Source organism: Ziziphus jujuba, chromosome 11 (genome assembly GCF_031755915.1).
Source record: "Ziziphus jujuba cultivar Dongzao chromosome 11, ASM3175591v1".
NCBI lineage: Eukaryota > Viridiplantae > Streptophyta > Magnoliopsida > Rosales > Rhamnaceae > Ziziphus > Ziziphus jujuba.
In genome coordinates this window covers 25,197,783-25,214,280 of record NC_083389.1, presented here as the reverse complement: position 1 = coordinate 25,214,280, position 16,498 = coordinate 25,197,783, and the positions used below count along the sequence as shown (strand labels likewise).

General features: G+C 33.4%; 1 protein-coding gene across 3 annotated transcripts; it reads right to left on the bottom strand.

Moving 5' to 3' along the window:
• Window positions 1–33: 33 nt before the first annotated feature.
• On the bottom strand, window positions 34–3,759 carry LOC107411396 (F-box protein At2g14290). 3 transcript variants are annotated; one of them, XR_009634982.1, is made up of 4 exons: window positions 3,295–3,759; window positions 1,654–2,190; window positions 1,482–1,577; window positions 34–220 (listed from the first exon to the last, which is right to left on the bottom strand). XR_009634982.1 is itself a non-coding variant. In XM_060813031.1 (4 exons), exon 1 carries the CDS (start codon window positions 3,749–3,751, stop codon window positions 2,789–2,791), a length of 963 nt encoding a protein of 320 aa, XP_060669014.1. In that variant the 5' UTR covers window positions 3,752–3,759; the 3' UTR covers window positions 34–220; window positions 1,482–1,577; window positions 1,654–2,190; window positions 2,693–2,788. The 3 variants fall into 3 exon arrangements, 2 of the variants coding, with proteins under 2 accessions (XP_060669014.1, XP_060669013.1); XM_060813031.1 differs by having other exon boundaries at window positions 2,693–3,759; XM_060813030.1 differs by having other exon boundaries at window positions 1,654–3,759.
• Window positions 3,760–16,498: the final 12,739 nt, after the last annotated feature.

Below are 16,498 nucleotides of genomic sequence, written 5' to 3'. Positions count from 1 at the left end.
GCCCATTATTTCTTTTTTCCCAAACAAAAACTATAAAAAATAAAAATAATTTTTATAAGTGGACGAAAGGAATTGTCTGTTGGTAATTTGCCATGTGAAACGTGTATACAAATACAGTTTCGTCATTCACATGATCTTTGATTCCATCTTCCTTGCCGCTTTCTCTATAGCAAGAAATTCTTCTTGAAGATCGACCATTGTTCCTCTGTCAAGCTTAATCCTGAGGATAAACAAAATTTGAAATACATGCATACGCTCTTAGAGTATAAATAGTCAACACTATTATTTGCCTTAATACATGCATATATACCTATAAAAGCGAAAGGAGTCTGCAACAAATCGACAACAAATCATTGATTTAAGTGCAACATGAAGAGCTTAAAATGCATATACAATACGAAACCATTGAGATGGGGTTGCTAATATGACAATGAATAAAAACAAACATTTGTACATTTCTACAAGAGGAGAATCAATCGAACAATAGTACAAAATATCACATAGATTTCATCACTTAAAAGATTATGGTCGGTGGATCTGAAAATTTTTAGATAGCTTGTAGGCCTTGATATTCATGTTTTTCCGCTTAATATGGAATAAGAACGTCACAATTATTACGTAACTAAAAAGCAAAAGTCCTGCCTTCACATGCATATAACTAACAAAGGGAGCGAGGCTAATTCTTAGAGGAATATAAAAATAATAGCCAATTAAGAGCGTCAGTCTTAAAAGTTATCCTAAGGATTCAAAATTTCATTGAATTGTGTTTAGAATTCATCTTTTAATTGATATATTTGAATAAGGCCTAACTTCAAGATTTTGATAAGGTCTCACTTCAAGACTTTCTCCAATTCCACATTGCATTGCTGTCTAATCAAAGGCAACAACAAAGTGGCAAATTACAAATATTTTATGAAAGTTTGAAGATTGAAGTAACTGGTCAAAGACTCCTTATTTTTACTTCTTTCTATCGAATTTAAACACAGCAGAAATGAAAATGTCGCAAGGAAGTCGGAAGCAATTTATATCATGATATCATGTACCAGAACCCAGATCTTGCAATGCAGGGTACTAGTTTATAGGTCAACTAACATAATAGTCAAACAAAAGCCGAACACCCCCATTCTTGACATTCGAGAAAAATCTTCAGCCCCTTTTCTAAAGCAGAGATTGAAGAAGGATGAAGGTTTCCACACAAATGCAAACTAAGCAAACTCCATAACCAGAAGTTCCAAGAGCTGGTTACTTCAAGAAAGAAGTAAAACTAGTCCAAAATTCCCCATATATTACAAAATAGTCAAATTAAACAAAACAGAAACAGATAAGTGTTCTTCCCAGCTCACTGATGAAACCCAATCACCCTTTTGCTAATAATCAAAGTCTCACAATTCAAAAAACAACCACAACAATGATCAAAGAATACAACTTATACAGAAAAGAAAAAGGGGTATAAAATCAATAATGCAGAAAATAACTATCACCTTTAGAAGTGTACTATCTTTCCTGTAGTATTCCCTTATAGAGACCAAAGTTTTCCCACAGAAATCTTGAATCGTTACCTTTCTCTTCTCTGAAAGCTGAATCAGAAACAAGAAAATAAAGTTAAAATCTAATACTATAAACCAATAAAGCAAATGGGCATTTTATATTAACCTTCTTTTAAACAAACACATAATCATCAGCAGCAAAAATATGTCCTTTTTCTCCTCTGATGGGTGATTCTCCGCCGTGAATGGTGGCTTTGGGCAATGGTTTTCGGACGGATGGATTTCTGGGACGAACGGTGGCTCTTTCTCCTCCGAACAGTGGCTCCTTCTCTTTCGCCCCCGGTCGGTGACTCTTTCTCTCTGTGGATGAATGGCGGCTCCTCCGAAAGAAATTTGAGATTGGCCAAATTTAATCTGGGCCATCCATTTAATTGAACGGTCAAGATATCCCCTCACAAAAGGACCATGTTTTTGGTCTGGATACAATTTGGTCAGTACGTCCGGACCGTAGACACACTCTGTATGTATAATATTACAGAGTGAATGATGATAAGTGTGTTTATGATACTCAAGCTACTTTAGCTTCCTTGTTACAACCAAAAATAATAACAACAATAACAATAAAAACCTATTTCATATCTTTTCCTTTCATAACTATGAATAATTGGTAACTTCTTGTGGTGCTGGTTTGTGAATGGTAAACCTGCTTTCACACATGGAGAACAGAGTATAAAAAGAAAAATAAAACACGCATTGAGCAAAACCAAATTACCAATTCAAGCATCTCTAAAAACAAACAAAGTAATAAAATTGAAAAGAAGATACTACAACTACGCCATAATTTAATTTGTTTGGTTTTTTGAGCATAAAAGAGGAATAAAACGAACGTTGAACAATACCAAATTACCAATACGAGCATTTATAACAGCAAGCAATACAACTAAAAACGAAGTTACAACAACTATACCATAATTTAATTTGTTTTAAAATAATAGAAAAAAAAAAAAAGCAATTCTCTTCTACGATCCATCAGAAACAGCAAGGAACAACCCAAAGAGGCACAAAAAGGTATTCTATCGAATTCCTAAGAACTTTTTCGTCTAAGTTATAAACTCTGAAATGAGGAATATATGAAGTGATGTAGATTGAATTTTCTTTCCATTCCGGAAACTCTTGAGCAGATAATGATATGGCTTGATTTTCACCTATAAACAATGCTTGACCCTTTAAATTTTCCACTTTTTCCCATGTTTTCCCATCACGATCCAATAACTTAAAACATGAAAAAACTCTTTGATATCCTAACCAATACCAGATCTAGAACTTTCGAGGAACACGTACAAAATATCTCCCAAAGATTCCACCAAATGCATATGAGAGTAAAATTTGCATCTAGAAACAGGAAAAAAATCCAATGAAGGAGGCAAGAATCCATGTGGCAAGGGAAGGGGAGGTTTAAATGTCGCAACTTTCTTTGGAAAACAATCATCAAAGTCCCAAACTTCAACTTGGCCATTGTTTTCTAACTTAGTTTTGGAACACTCCGAAAACCGCAATGCGTAGAGCTTGTTATTATGGCACATTATGTCGGAGTAGAATGCCCCACCAAATCTAGTCCACGCTTTATCCTTTATTATGTATTTGTACTCTCCATTCCCTCTATGTGTACAGAATGATAGGTGATGAAAAAACCCATAATAAATTACAAGTGTAAAGCTTTTGGTACTAGAAGATGATGGATCGGACAAAAGGATAGCTTTACCCACAAGAGTATCATCAGCCTTGATTGGGAGTTCAATTTTAGTACCTGTGAATGGATTGAAGAGACAACCGAGGGACGTTTGGTCGAAAATTATGAGCCATCCATACGATGATCCCACGCACCTTGGGCCATAATAATCATCACCCAGCCCTTTATACATGTTCACTTTGTAACGCGTTTGTTCCTGATCTGCAAAATTGATGAAGCAGGAATAATAAAAATGATCATCCTCCCCTTGGAAGATGTTTCGTTTGTTATTGTTGCCGTCATCCTTTTCTTCTTCTTCTACTGTTTCTTGGTGAAGAATCAGCCATGGAGATTGTTCGAGATGCGAACACAGGTAGGAGTTAGCAGCTTTATTCCAAGATTTACAAACCGCTTTCAAGCGGACTTTGTCGACCAAATGCAGCTTTTTCATGATTGATTCGATGAGTTCCGTCGGAAGATCCAACCAATTTGGCTCTACTCCATAACTCTCCATCTTCTTTGCCAGCATCGCCATACTTGTGTTCTAACTGTTGGATTAATGCTCCTGGAGCAAGCTAATCCATGATTAGGAGCCTTGATTAATAATGAGCCATAGGATCCCCAAACTAGCTCATTAATTGACAGAGCCCATTTAATTGATTATTAAGATACAAGAAGGAGCCCATTAATTGGGCTCAAGGTGTTATTAAACCCTAGGAGGATTGGGGTTAGCAGTCTATAAATATACTGTTTACTAGCCTCCAGTTAATAAGTTTAACGTATTATGTTCTAGAGATTTAGAATCTCAGTAGAAAATAAAACACCTTGAGAGAAAAACAGAAACTGTGAGTTTCAAAGGTTTTTTTTTCAGATTAATCTTCTTGTTTCTTTTGTGATCAGGTGCACCCACACACAGATCTGTCGCTTAGAGAATAGTTTGGAAGGTTCTACGCTAAAGGTTAGTAAACTTATGGATAATGACATAATTTATTGCACACTTTATTAAATCTTGATCAGGCTTCCGCTGTGTATATGATACTAACAATTGGTATCCAAGCCGTGATTGAATAAGTGTGATAAAACGAATCCATTTTTTATTTTTCATGTATATATGATTTATATTAGATATATGGCACCTAGGATTCTATTATTCATGTTATTTATATTTTTTTTTATTATGAATGAATGATTTGGTTTTGGCCTTAATCCATGGTAGATTTTTGCTTGTATATTTTTTTTTTTTTTGGGATGTAACAAGAAGGCTAATCATAAGATTAGGGTTTCCTCCTTGATTGATTTACTTATTTATTTTTCCTGCAATTGTATTTGAATTTTTTTTTATGTAAATTCGGATTTATTGGAAAAATATGTAAAAATACAAAAAAAAAAAACTGTATACTCGTTGCTGTTCATCGTTTTTCATGTGTATTGGAGCTGCGGCTTGATAGATCAACATCATAAGAAGTTGAAGGACACGAAAGAGGATCGGTGGGAGGAGAAGGGTCGCCGGAAACACCTGAACGCGCCCACATGCGCCACTCAAAGCGGCTGAGACTGGGATTCACGCTCCTGAATTCATCAGGCGCGTGGAGGCGCGTGCGTGATCGGATTTTGATAATTTTTTGTGTAGATTCCTTATTTGGGTATCTACCTTCCTGTAAAATTTCATGGTGATCGGAGTTTTGTGTGGCGACTGGCGGTGGTTTTGGTGCTCGGGATCAATATGGGACTTGTTAGGGTTTTGTGTTTTTTGGGCTAAAAACCCTAGAAACCAATTCTAACTTGGCCCACACCCCATTGACTTGCAAAATCTGAAGAAAAGAAGCAGTACGGGCCAGATATTAAGTTGGACTTTTTGGGCCTATTGGGCTTGTAATTTTTCTTTTCTAGGAAACCATGGATTAGGGCCTATTAATTATTCTATGTTTATAATTGTTTAAATTATATAGATATAACATGTGATATGTGCTTAACATGTCATTTAGAATAGGTGGTGCCATATAATTGCATCATTTGATATATACATGTGCATACTAATATTTGTTTTATCTAGATAATATTATTATGGAAAACCCTAATTAATTAATGTAAAATATTGAATGGGTGAAGGTTTTAAAGAATTAATTTAATTAATTTGAAACCTGGGGCTCCATTAAGGGTCCAATAATAAAATGGTTATGTGATGCCCCAACGGATAAACATGATCAGATTTTATTGGATTGGATCTAAAATAATTTCAAAATTTTAATAAGGTTGTACGGCCCAACGTCGACAATACTTAGATATTAAAGATAATTTTGAAATTAAAATTAATGGTTATTACATTCAATTTTAATGACATTAATAATCCTCCCAACGAGGCTCTGTTAGTGTTATTAAAAGCTGAAAGATTATTGAAACAATGGTTGATTTTAAAATTAATTTTGAATGATATGTGTTTGTGTTATTTGAGAAGGCTTTGTCTAAGGAGGTAGGTTTTTAAGGAGTCTGAGACCCACCTCACCTTTCCTAGGAGCTGACTTGGTAGGACACTATACATATCGGGTTCAAAAAGTTTTAATTTTTTAATCAATTTTGAGTGGTATATTTTGGGGTTATCTAAGAAGGCTCTGTCTAAGGAGGTAGGTTTTTAAGGAGTCTGAGACCCACCTCACCTTTCCTTGGAGCTAACTTAGTAGGACATTAAAATATACCATGTTCAAAATTTAATTTATTACAAATGTTTTACCTAATGTAAGTATCTGTAATGGAAATTAAATTATTGTTGCAATAAACATTAATAATAAGTAGTTTAAGAGATCTACATATTTGTATGTTTGTTGTGTTGATTACGTGTTAATATGTGTGCATTTTAATTTTTAGAAAATGGCATCCTTTAATCCTCTAGCTACAATTTTGAATCAAAAACCATTGGATGGAAATAACTACGACCTATGGAAAATCAATCTCTATATTGTCCTTGATTTTGAGAGAATTAAATTCATTACAACAACTCCGAAACCCCAGGAGCCCGCTGCTAATGCTTCAGAGGAAACTAAGAAGTAATTTGCAGATTGGCAACGAGCAAATATAACAGCTCGCTGTTATATTCTTGCCAACGTTGTAGAACATTTACAGAAGCAACTTGATAGTCTGGAGTGTGTGTCAGAAATGATTCAGACTCTAGATGGAATGTTTGCTAAAAGTAGCAGTACTGCTAGACATTAATGAACACTCGCATGACTGGAGGAAGTGTACGGGACCATTGTTTAAAAATGATGGCGCACATCAGTACTGTAAAAGTGATGGGGCTAAGCTGGAACAAGAGATGAAGATAGACATGATCTTGGAATCTCTACCGAATAGCTTTAGTCAGTTCAAAATGAACTATAATATGAACAAACTAAAGCTTACTCCTGTTGAACTGATGCACGAGCTTGAGAGTGCTGAAAGGTCTCTCAGGAAGCAAGAAAGTGCTTATCATGCTGAAAGTTCTTCAAAGCCTAAAGGGAAGCCTAAGGATGGAAAGAAGAGCAAGAAGCAGAAGGGAACAGGTCCAGCTGTCAAACCGGCTGCAATGAAGAAGCCGTAAGGCAAGCGCTTCAAGTGCGGACAGAAAGGTCACTGGAAGAAGGACTGTCCTAAATCAGGTATGGATAGTCTAAATGTTGTTAAGGCTTGTTTAGTGGAGAATTACAATGACAAATGGATCATTGATTCAGGAGCCACTAACCATGTTTGTTACTCTTTGCAGTGGTTCAAACAAAGCAACCCACTCAATAAAGGACAAAGAAGCTTGAAGTTAGGAAACGAAGAATATGTCTCCGTAATGGCAATAGGACTAGTGGAGTTATATTTTGATAATAAAATTTTAAGTTTATTAGACTGTTTATTTGTTCCGAATTTTAAGAGGAATTTGGTTTCTGTTAGTTGTTTAGTTGAATATGGTTTAACAGTACAGTTTAATTCCTCAGTTTCAATAAAAAAGTAATAATACTTTTATTTGTTCCGGATTATTGATGAATGGTTTATATTTTTTAACTCCTTTGTCTTATAGTATTAATGCCATTGAAATTAATGATGATGAGAAACTTCCCTTATCTAAGAAAAGGAAGGTTTCAAATGAAACCTATCTATGGCATTCGCGATTGGGTCATATTAATTCTAGCAGGATTTATGGTTTGGTTAAAAGTGAAATTTTAAATTCCTTGATCTTTGAACCTATACCAGTATGTGAATCATGTTTAAAAGGTAAAATGACAAAGAGGCCTTTCAAGGCCAAAGGAAATCGTGCCACCATACAATTAGAATTGGTACATATAGATGTATGTGGACCAATGAGCATTCAAGCAAGAGGCGGGTATGAGTATTTCATCACATTTACTGATGACTACTCAAGATATGGTTATGTTTACCTAATGCGCCATAAGTTTGAAGCTTTTGATAAATTTCGAGAGTATAAGGTTGAGGCAGAAAAGCAATTAGGTGTCCATATCAAACAGCTTCGGTCTGACCAAGGCGGTGAATACTTGTCTGGAGAGTTCAAGTCTTACTTGGCTAAAGAGGGGATCATTTCTTAATTATCATCTCTTGGAACACCCCAGCAAAATGGAGTCTCTGAAAGGAGAAATAGAACCCTTTTAGATATGGTGAGGTCGATGCTTAGTTATTTATCATTACCTGAATCGTTTTGGGGATATGCCTTAGAAACAACTGTATACGTACTAAACTTGGTTCCATCTAAATCTGTTTCAAAGACACCCACAGAATTATGGAAAGGATGCAAGCCCAGCTTAAACCATATTCGGATTTAGGGTCCCCCAGCACATGTCTTAGCACAGAAATATCATAAATTGGAATCTCGTACAGAAATATGTATATTTATTGGCTACTCTAAGGGAACGAGAGGTGGAATATTTTATAATCCAAAGGAAAAGAAGGTGATAGTAAGTACTAATGCCACTTTCTTAGAAGAGGATTATATGAACAATTTTAAACCTAAGAGTAAAGTGGTTCTTGAAGAGCTTGACTTAGTTCGCGATCCACCAAAAACTCCTATTTTTCCACCCCTATTTCCTGTTGATGTTTAAAGAGGGGAAAATGTACAAAATGTACTCGAAGGTGAACAAACACAGGAAATAGCTCAGGACCAAATTCAAGAAACTCAAGAACAAGGATATAATGAAGAGATTGATAATCCACTTGAACCACAAAACTTGGATCCTCCTGTACATGTACAACAACCAGTGCAGCAAACTCATAGTGGGAGAATGATACGTAAACCTGCAAGGTATACCTTGTTAGGAGAGACTTATCAAGTCGTTTTGGATAATCCTGATGACGACCGTACCACATACAGAGAGGCATTGGAGGATGTTGATGTGCAAAAATGGAGAAAGGCCATGGACCGTGAGATGGAATCTATGGATTCTAACTCAGTCTAGTCTCTTGTAGAAGCACCTAAAAGGGTAAAACTAATTGGGTATAAGTGGATCTACAAGAGAAAGAGAGGACCAGATGAGAAGGTTGAAATCTTCAAAGCTAGATTGGTGGCAAAAGGTTACACCCAAAAAAAGGGCATCGATTATGATGAAACATTTTCACCAGTAGCCATGCTTAAATCTGTCCGGATTTTCTTAGCTGTAGCAGCAGCTCTCGATTATGAGATCTGGCAAATGGATATCAAAACAGCTTTTCTAAATGGGAAGCTGGAAGAGGACATTTATATGCAGCAACCGGAAGGATTTATAACAAAAGGTCAAGAGCACATGGTTTGCAAGTTGCGTAAGTCTATTTATGGACTTAAGCAAACATCCAGATCATGGAACATCAGGTTTGATCAAGTTATCAAATTATATGGCTTTGAGAAAAGCCCTGATGAACCATGTGTGTATAAAAAGATTCAAGGAATAGTGGTTGTTTTTCTGGTTATTTATGTAGATGACATTCTGTTAATTGGAAACAGTGTGAAAGTGTTGTTAGACATAAAGGGTTACCTGAAAGAGCAGTTTGATATGAAGGACTTGGGTGAAGCTAACTATATTTTAGGAATCAAACTTTTACGAAACCTGAAGAAGAAGATGTTAGCTCTATCCCAAGCTTTCTACATGGATAAAATAGTGACCAGGTTCGGCATGGAAAATTCCAAAAAAGGACTTCTACCCTTCAGACATTGAATTCATCTTTCTAAGGAGCAATCACCAAAAACTCCTGAAGAGAAAGAACTCATGAGTAAGAAACCTTATGCTTCGGCTGTTGATAGTCTCATGTATGCCATGCTATGTACCAGGCCAGATATCTACCATGCAGTGGGAGTAGTAAGCCGGTACCAATCAGACCCTGGAGTAGAACACTGGACTGCCGTGAAACATATACTCAGGTATTTAAAGAGAACGAGGGATTATATGTTGGTGTATTCCAGTGGGAGTCTTGAAACCTTTGGTTATACGGACTCTGATTTTCAAGGGGATATTGATTTTAGCAAATTAACATCACGATATGTGTTTACCCTAAATGGAGGAGCCATTTATTGGAGGATTGTTAAATAGACTTGTGTTGCTGACTGCACAACTAAAGCTGAATATGTAGCTGCATCTGAAGCTGAAAAGGAAGCTGTATGGCTTGAGAAATTTCTTTTGGATCTCCATGTGATACCAGGTGCAGATCGGCCCATTACCTTTTACTGTGATAACAGTGGGGCAGTAGCACAGTTCAAAGAACCCAGGTTTCATAAAAAGCAGAAACACATATTAAGAAAGTACCACTTGATTCGTAATTTCATTGATAGAGGAGATACAGTGGTTACTAAGATAGCATCTGAAGAGAACCTAGCAGACCCTTTTACTAAGACTCTTCCTGAACTTGTGTTTGAGAAGCATGTAAATTGTATGGGTCTTAAGAGGATTCCAGACTTACTTTAGAGTAAGTGGGAGTTGGTTACATTTATGCTCTAGGAGCAAGACTAGTTGTAATTTCATTTTCTGATTTAATGTATGGATTTTCAATTCTTATGCATGTTTTATTTTACGTATAAGGTTCAAATTAATTATGTAGTATATGATCATATGGATATGTCCATAGAAGACATGGTCATAGGTTCTCATAATTAATGAATTATCTCACAGTTGTTAAATAAAGTTGGGCATTTTATTTAGACTGTAATATTTTATGAAATAATCTATCTTGGTTATTATAAAATATTGGAATGAATTATGGTCATTCTGAGAGGATCGAAAGAGATTTAATTAAGGATAAATTTTTGTGAAATGTATTAATTCTCAGGCGATATTAGATATGTTATTTTTCTTAATCCTGAGTATATTATAAATAGGTAATTAAGTGACTATGGTTCTTTGAATTATCGATAGGTGAGGTTTATTTTTGAACGGCCAATATCTTGATGATTTGGGAATTATGATCCTTTGATTGCTAAGTATTTATGAAATATACAAAAAGGAATTTGTATGAAATATCCTCTTGACATGTTTCAGTACTCGGATGTTGAAAGTCACTGGCTAGTGCATTGGATTCGTTAGAGAAACTGATAAGTTAAAAGAATAAAATAATTAATTGATTGACAGAAATTATTATCAATTAATTATTAATATTTTACAAAGGAAAAATACATTTAATATAAATATTATTAATCTTGGAGTTCACATCTGGGCTTTTAGTGGAATAGCACCAGATAAGATCACGTTTCTAGGCTTGCTCAGAGCAAGTGGGAGATTGTTGGATTAATGCTCTTGGAGCAAGCTAATCCATGATTAGGAGCCTTGATTAATAATAAGCCGTAGGATCCCAAAACTAGCTCATTAATTGACAAAGCCAATTTAATTGATTATTAAGATACAAGAAGGAGCCCATTAATTGGGCCTAATGTGTTATTAAACCCTAGGAGGATTAGGGTTTGCAGTTTATAAATATACTGTTTACTAGCCTCCAGTTAATAAGTTTAACGTATTATTTTTTAGAGATTTAGAATCTCAGTAGAAAATAAAACACCTTGAGAGAAAAACAGAAACTGTGAGTTTCAGGGGTTTTTTTCAGATTAATCTTCTTGTTTCTTTTGTGATCAGGTGCGCTCACACGCAGATCTATCGCTTAGAGAATAGTTTGGAAGGTTCTATGCTAAAGGTTAGTAAACTTATGGATAATGACATAATTTACTGCACACTTTATTCAATCTCGATCAGGCTTCCGCTGTTTATATGATACTAGCACTGACATGGGAGCCAAGGCTTGGGAGCTAGGGCTTGGCGTTTCGTGTTTTCGTATACATATACGTATAGGACGGCTGGCTTCGATTACGCCTCTATGGCTACAATAATATATTTACCATTTTTTATTTTATTTTATTTTTTAAAATTTGTATGAATAAAGTAAATTAATTTTCTTAATGGACTCCAATCCAATTCATTGTAATTTTTATTTTACTTTTTTACATTTATAACCGTATACGGGAATTTCTACTATTTTCAATTTGTCTAATCAAATTTTTTCTTTTTTTTCTTATTAAGAGGGAAAAGAAAATAGAAATATTTTTTCTTTTTTTTATTAAAAGGGAAAGGAAGAAAGAAACTGCAGAAGAATGTCATGGGAGGACAGACTCGCCATCTCTTTATATCTACATAATATATACAAGGAGAAAAGTATTATTTTTATATTTTTTAATTTTTTTCAAAATTATTAATAAAAAAATTATTTTATTATTATTTATAATCTTTTAAAAATATTAATCAATACTAAATAAGTAATTTAAAAATATAATATTTTTATCTTTTATTTAAAAATATATTTTTTTATTATTATAATATTATATAATTGATTGAAAGAATATAAAATTTTTTATATTTTTATAGATGTATCTAAAAATATATAAAATCTATTATTAGAAAATAATAATAAATATATCATTATTTATTAATAATAAATAGCTATATATTTATTATTATAATATTATAAGTATAATTACTATGGATGTGAAGTTAATAGCAAGTGATTAGTTAAATATTATATGATGAGAATCCATCCGTATCTATACAATTGACCATCCACTGGGATACTGATCCAATATAGATGAAAACCAGACCAATTACTAGAGTATAAGCCAAGAGATTTAAAGACAACCTGGTTGGTTTTATAGAAGGAGTTATCAATTTTCAAGAGGACTTATCAATAACCGAAGATTCAAAGCTTGCTTTAAGCATCAAAGTACTGAAAGTCGATATGGACCCGGATAACAATTTTAGTACATTTATAGACTTCGGATAGCAAGGAACGAGTTCAACACTTTTTGAACTCAATTAATATCACCAATAGGCCATGGAATAATGTCAAGGCAGAAGCAAAAGCATCTAAAACTAGCTTGTGCGCACAACACCAATATTTGGCCGAAAATGTTATGTTTTGCCACTAGTTTTGCCTACATTTGATGATCAAGCAAGTTAGACTTATTCCAATCAAGGGCAATGCATGGGAACCAATATTAATCCTAATTGGCATCCTACATGGCATATGGGAGCTAATTTGAAGCTTAAATTAGTCATTGATTAGTCAAAGACAGCTTAGTTTGAGATATTGTCAACTAGTTTCCTAATTTGTAGTTTGACTTTTGTTTTAGAAAATTAGTCTTTTATTTGGTTTTTATTTATTTATTTGCTGGATAAATCAACTTATGAAAGTTATTATTTTATTATTTCAGTTGTAAATAATTAATTCCTAATTCAAAATAAAGGAATTAATTAATTCAAATTAGCTTAGGAAAATATTGTAAATTTGGCCAAGCTTGTTTTCTAATTCCTTTGGGATGAGTTTTACCTAGCAAGTTAGGGTTCATTATTTTGTGACTTTGGCCTATTTAAGGACTTATTTTTCAATGAGAATACATTTTTGATATTATTCAGAAAATAACTTGTGAGAAAGAATTCTCTTTGTTATCTTTGAACACCTAAAACACCATTAGAGAGTGAGTGTTTTAGTTTTGACGTATCAATAGAACATCCATCACCTATTGTGGCATCTTCATTCTATACCAAAGTTTCTAGCCACAAGTTGATTAAGGATTGAAGTTTCCATAAGAATATGAACTTAATCATGATCCAGGCTAAAACAATACAAGTTTAGGAGCGAGTCGACCTAGGTTCGTATCATTATATATTTAGGACGTGAAGTGAAAGAATAAAATTTATATTTTTATTATTATAATATTATATATGATATAAATTGTATTTACATATATATGATTCCCATAACCTAATATATTTCAAATATTTTTACATACATAAATGTGATTATAGTGTTATATTATATATATATATATATATATTCTACTTTTATATATTATATATTTTACTTTTATACACTATATAAATTGTTGATAATAATACATATTATATATTGAAAATTTTACTATAATAAATATTGACATGCACATTAAATGTAGTTCATAATTAATTTATATGTAATATTGATATAAAATGACAGGATCCGTCCTGGGAACTCTCTCAGAATCTCCTAGTTCTCCCATCTAGTGAGGTTCCATTGGGTAATCCCTAACGATTATCCAATGGAACCCACTTAAAACGTGGACAACGAGTACATACATTAACAATAATACCTCAATATATATATATATATATATATATATATATATATATAAAACCACAACAGTATAAAGTCCACAACTAAGGTCCATAACTAGCCTATCGTACTACAGGCTTTAATTACACATATATATAATATGGTCTCTACTATATTTAATATTTAGATTAGAGCATTTTAAGAGAATTTGCAAAGCTTAGAAGTACAAATAAATAATAAATACTCTAGAAAGATAAGGATAAGTATGAAGTGACAAGCAGTGTAAAAGGTAGACTGTCACTAACTGCCTGGACCTAGGGAAACTAATTTAAAACAAATAAAACATGAGATAAAAAAATCTCAATGAGTGGCATAATATAATAGAAAAGTAAAAATTTATTTCTATAATACTTTCTCTCCAGATTTCTTGTTCCACTTTTTTGAAAGGTTCCCCTTTTTAAAATCATTTCATAAAATTCAAACTTATACCCCAATTCAATATCATAAAACCGACGCTCAAAATGATATAAAGTGAATAATCATTATAATATTATAAAATATCTTAACCAAGACAAAAATATTAAGCATAAAATATTATAAACACAATTTCACCTAAATAATTGTGAAAGTGTATGATAACCACAATATTGGAAAACCAATAATATACTCAGAATATATAGAATATACCATACGATATATTAGATCATAAACCGTGGGATAACCCACCTCACGACCCTTAGTGTACGAAAAGTATCATGACAATAATAAACCATTGCGATGAACCTAACCTCACGACCCATGACAATAATAAACCGTCAGGATGAACCCAATCTCAGGGTATCATGGTTAAATCAGTGCGCTATAATATAATACTGATCCGAAACACTAGTATTATATGATACATCAATTAAAAATAACCAATACAGTATCCGTAAAACAATCTTTTGATATCACACTTTTCCAAACAATATTGTATCATAAATCATAATTAAATATTCAAACTCATTCGCTTATTTAAATATTTCAAAAAAAATTTCAAATCATCATTTCATGCTAAAATCAGAAATACTACAGTGAAATACATATCACCATAAACCAATTTTAAGCATATAAAATTATAAAATAATTGAATGTGCTTAAAATCATAAAATTTTAATATACTTTCTCAAATCAATCATTTTCCAAAATGATTTAAAACCTCAATTCAAATATCGGTATATTTAAATAACATAATCCACAAGTTCACTATGAACTCATCAGAGTTAAAAACAATTTAAAATCTTATCAAAATGCACATAAAATAATAACATATATATGTAAATGCTGATATTCATATATGCAAAAAGTAATCATTTAAATCAAATGATCTATACATAAAATAGACAAACCATATATATTATACTACATACCCAAAATATATTTTTTTTTTTAAATATAACTACTCACTGTACTGCAAGTGCTCACTCCTGCTCCCCTCCAAGATCGCCTCCAAACTCAACAAGAGTGTCTGTAATATAATAAAAATATTTCTCAGGCTCCAACAACTAAACCAAATACATTCATGTACACCAAATGTCTTAAAATAATTTGTATAGCTATAAAATTACATAAATTGAACACCGACCGGTTCAATTATACTGCGTACCCTTAGGATCCAGTATCCAAAATTAGGGCTTTTCATCCAAAGGCTAATCTTTAAAAATTGAACATTCTAATGGATCCTAATAATATCTAATTTTACTAATCCAACTTCAATTTTTTTCAATTTCACAAATATCATACAAACACAGTCCCAGTTTATCTGGTATTTAACTAATTGATCCAAAAATGGAAAATTTATCAAACGATGTCTAAAATTCACAAATTTAATATCAACAAAAAGTCCAAGAGATAAAAACACAATGGTGTGCTTAACTCAGTCCAAAAGTGTCTTAGGTGGCCAAAAACTTGATGGAAATCTTGAATGAACTCTCCGTTGACATATCTCTCAAATGGTGAGGAATTTGGGCAAATGGAGCATGGAAATGAGTTCAAAGGGTTCAAAACTGGGGGAAAAGGTGTATGGGTTGGCCTAAAATGATCGTAAAACACAAAAATCCGATGACCCACCTCACTGGCCGCCGTCGAATTCATTGGCCCGATCTGGGTGCGTCGGCCAACCGTTCACCATGAAATTTCAAGGTTGAGCTCGCCGTTGTATGAGCTTCCCTCTCATGTGGCACATGTAAGACGTTGATGGCTAGAATGGGCAAAAATAGCGATGACCCGGTTGGACGGAAAATGGGTTCAAAATGACCTAATTTGGACCCATGGGTTTGAAAAGGAATTTCTCAGGGTTTGGGGTATAAAATGGGTATTTTAGAATTTGTCTCCTGTTTAACATGCTTTCTAAAGCTTATATAGAGCCTTGGACTACTAACAGACAAAAACTTGGGATTGGTTTGGACACTGATATAAAATTTATATTTAAAACTTCTCATAATCATAACTTCTTATCCGTAACTCAGAATTTGGCATGCCGCCAATCTATGAACTCATATCGACGAGTTCTACACCATGGTACCTCAGTCAAACAAAAAAATTTAACCATAGAAAAAGTCAACCTAGGATCCACATATAATCTACTTGGTCAAACTTGGTCAACCTTGTGCAATAGGGTATTTTGGTCTGGGTCATTACAACCTACCCCCCTTAAAGAAATTTTACCCATGAAATTCGTACC

Bases quoted from the DNA above. Each gene is read 5' to 3' on its own strand.
- LOC107411396 (XM_060813030.1), bottom strand. From the start codon at position 3,751: ATGGCGATGCTGGCAAAGAAGATGGAGAGTTATGGAGTAGAGCCAAAT.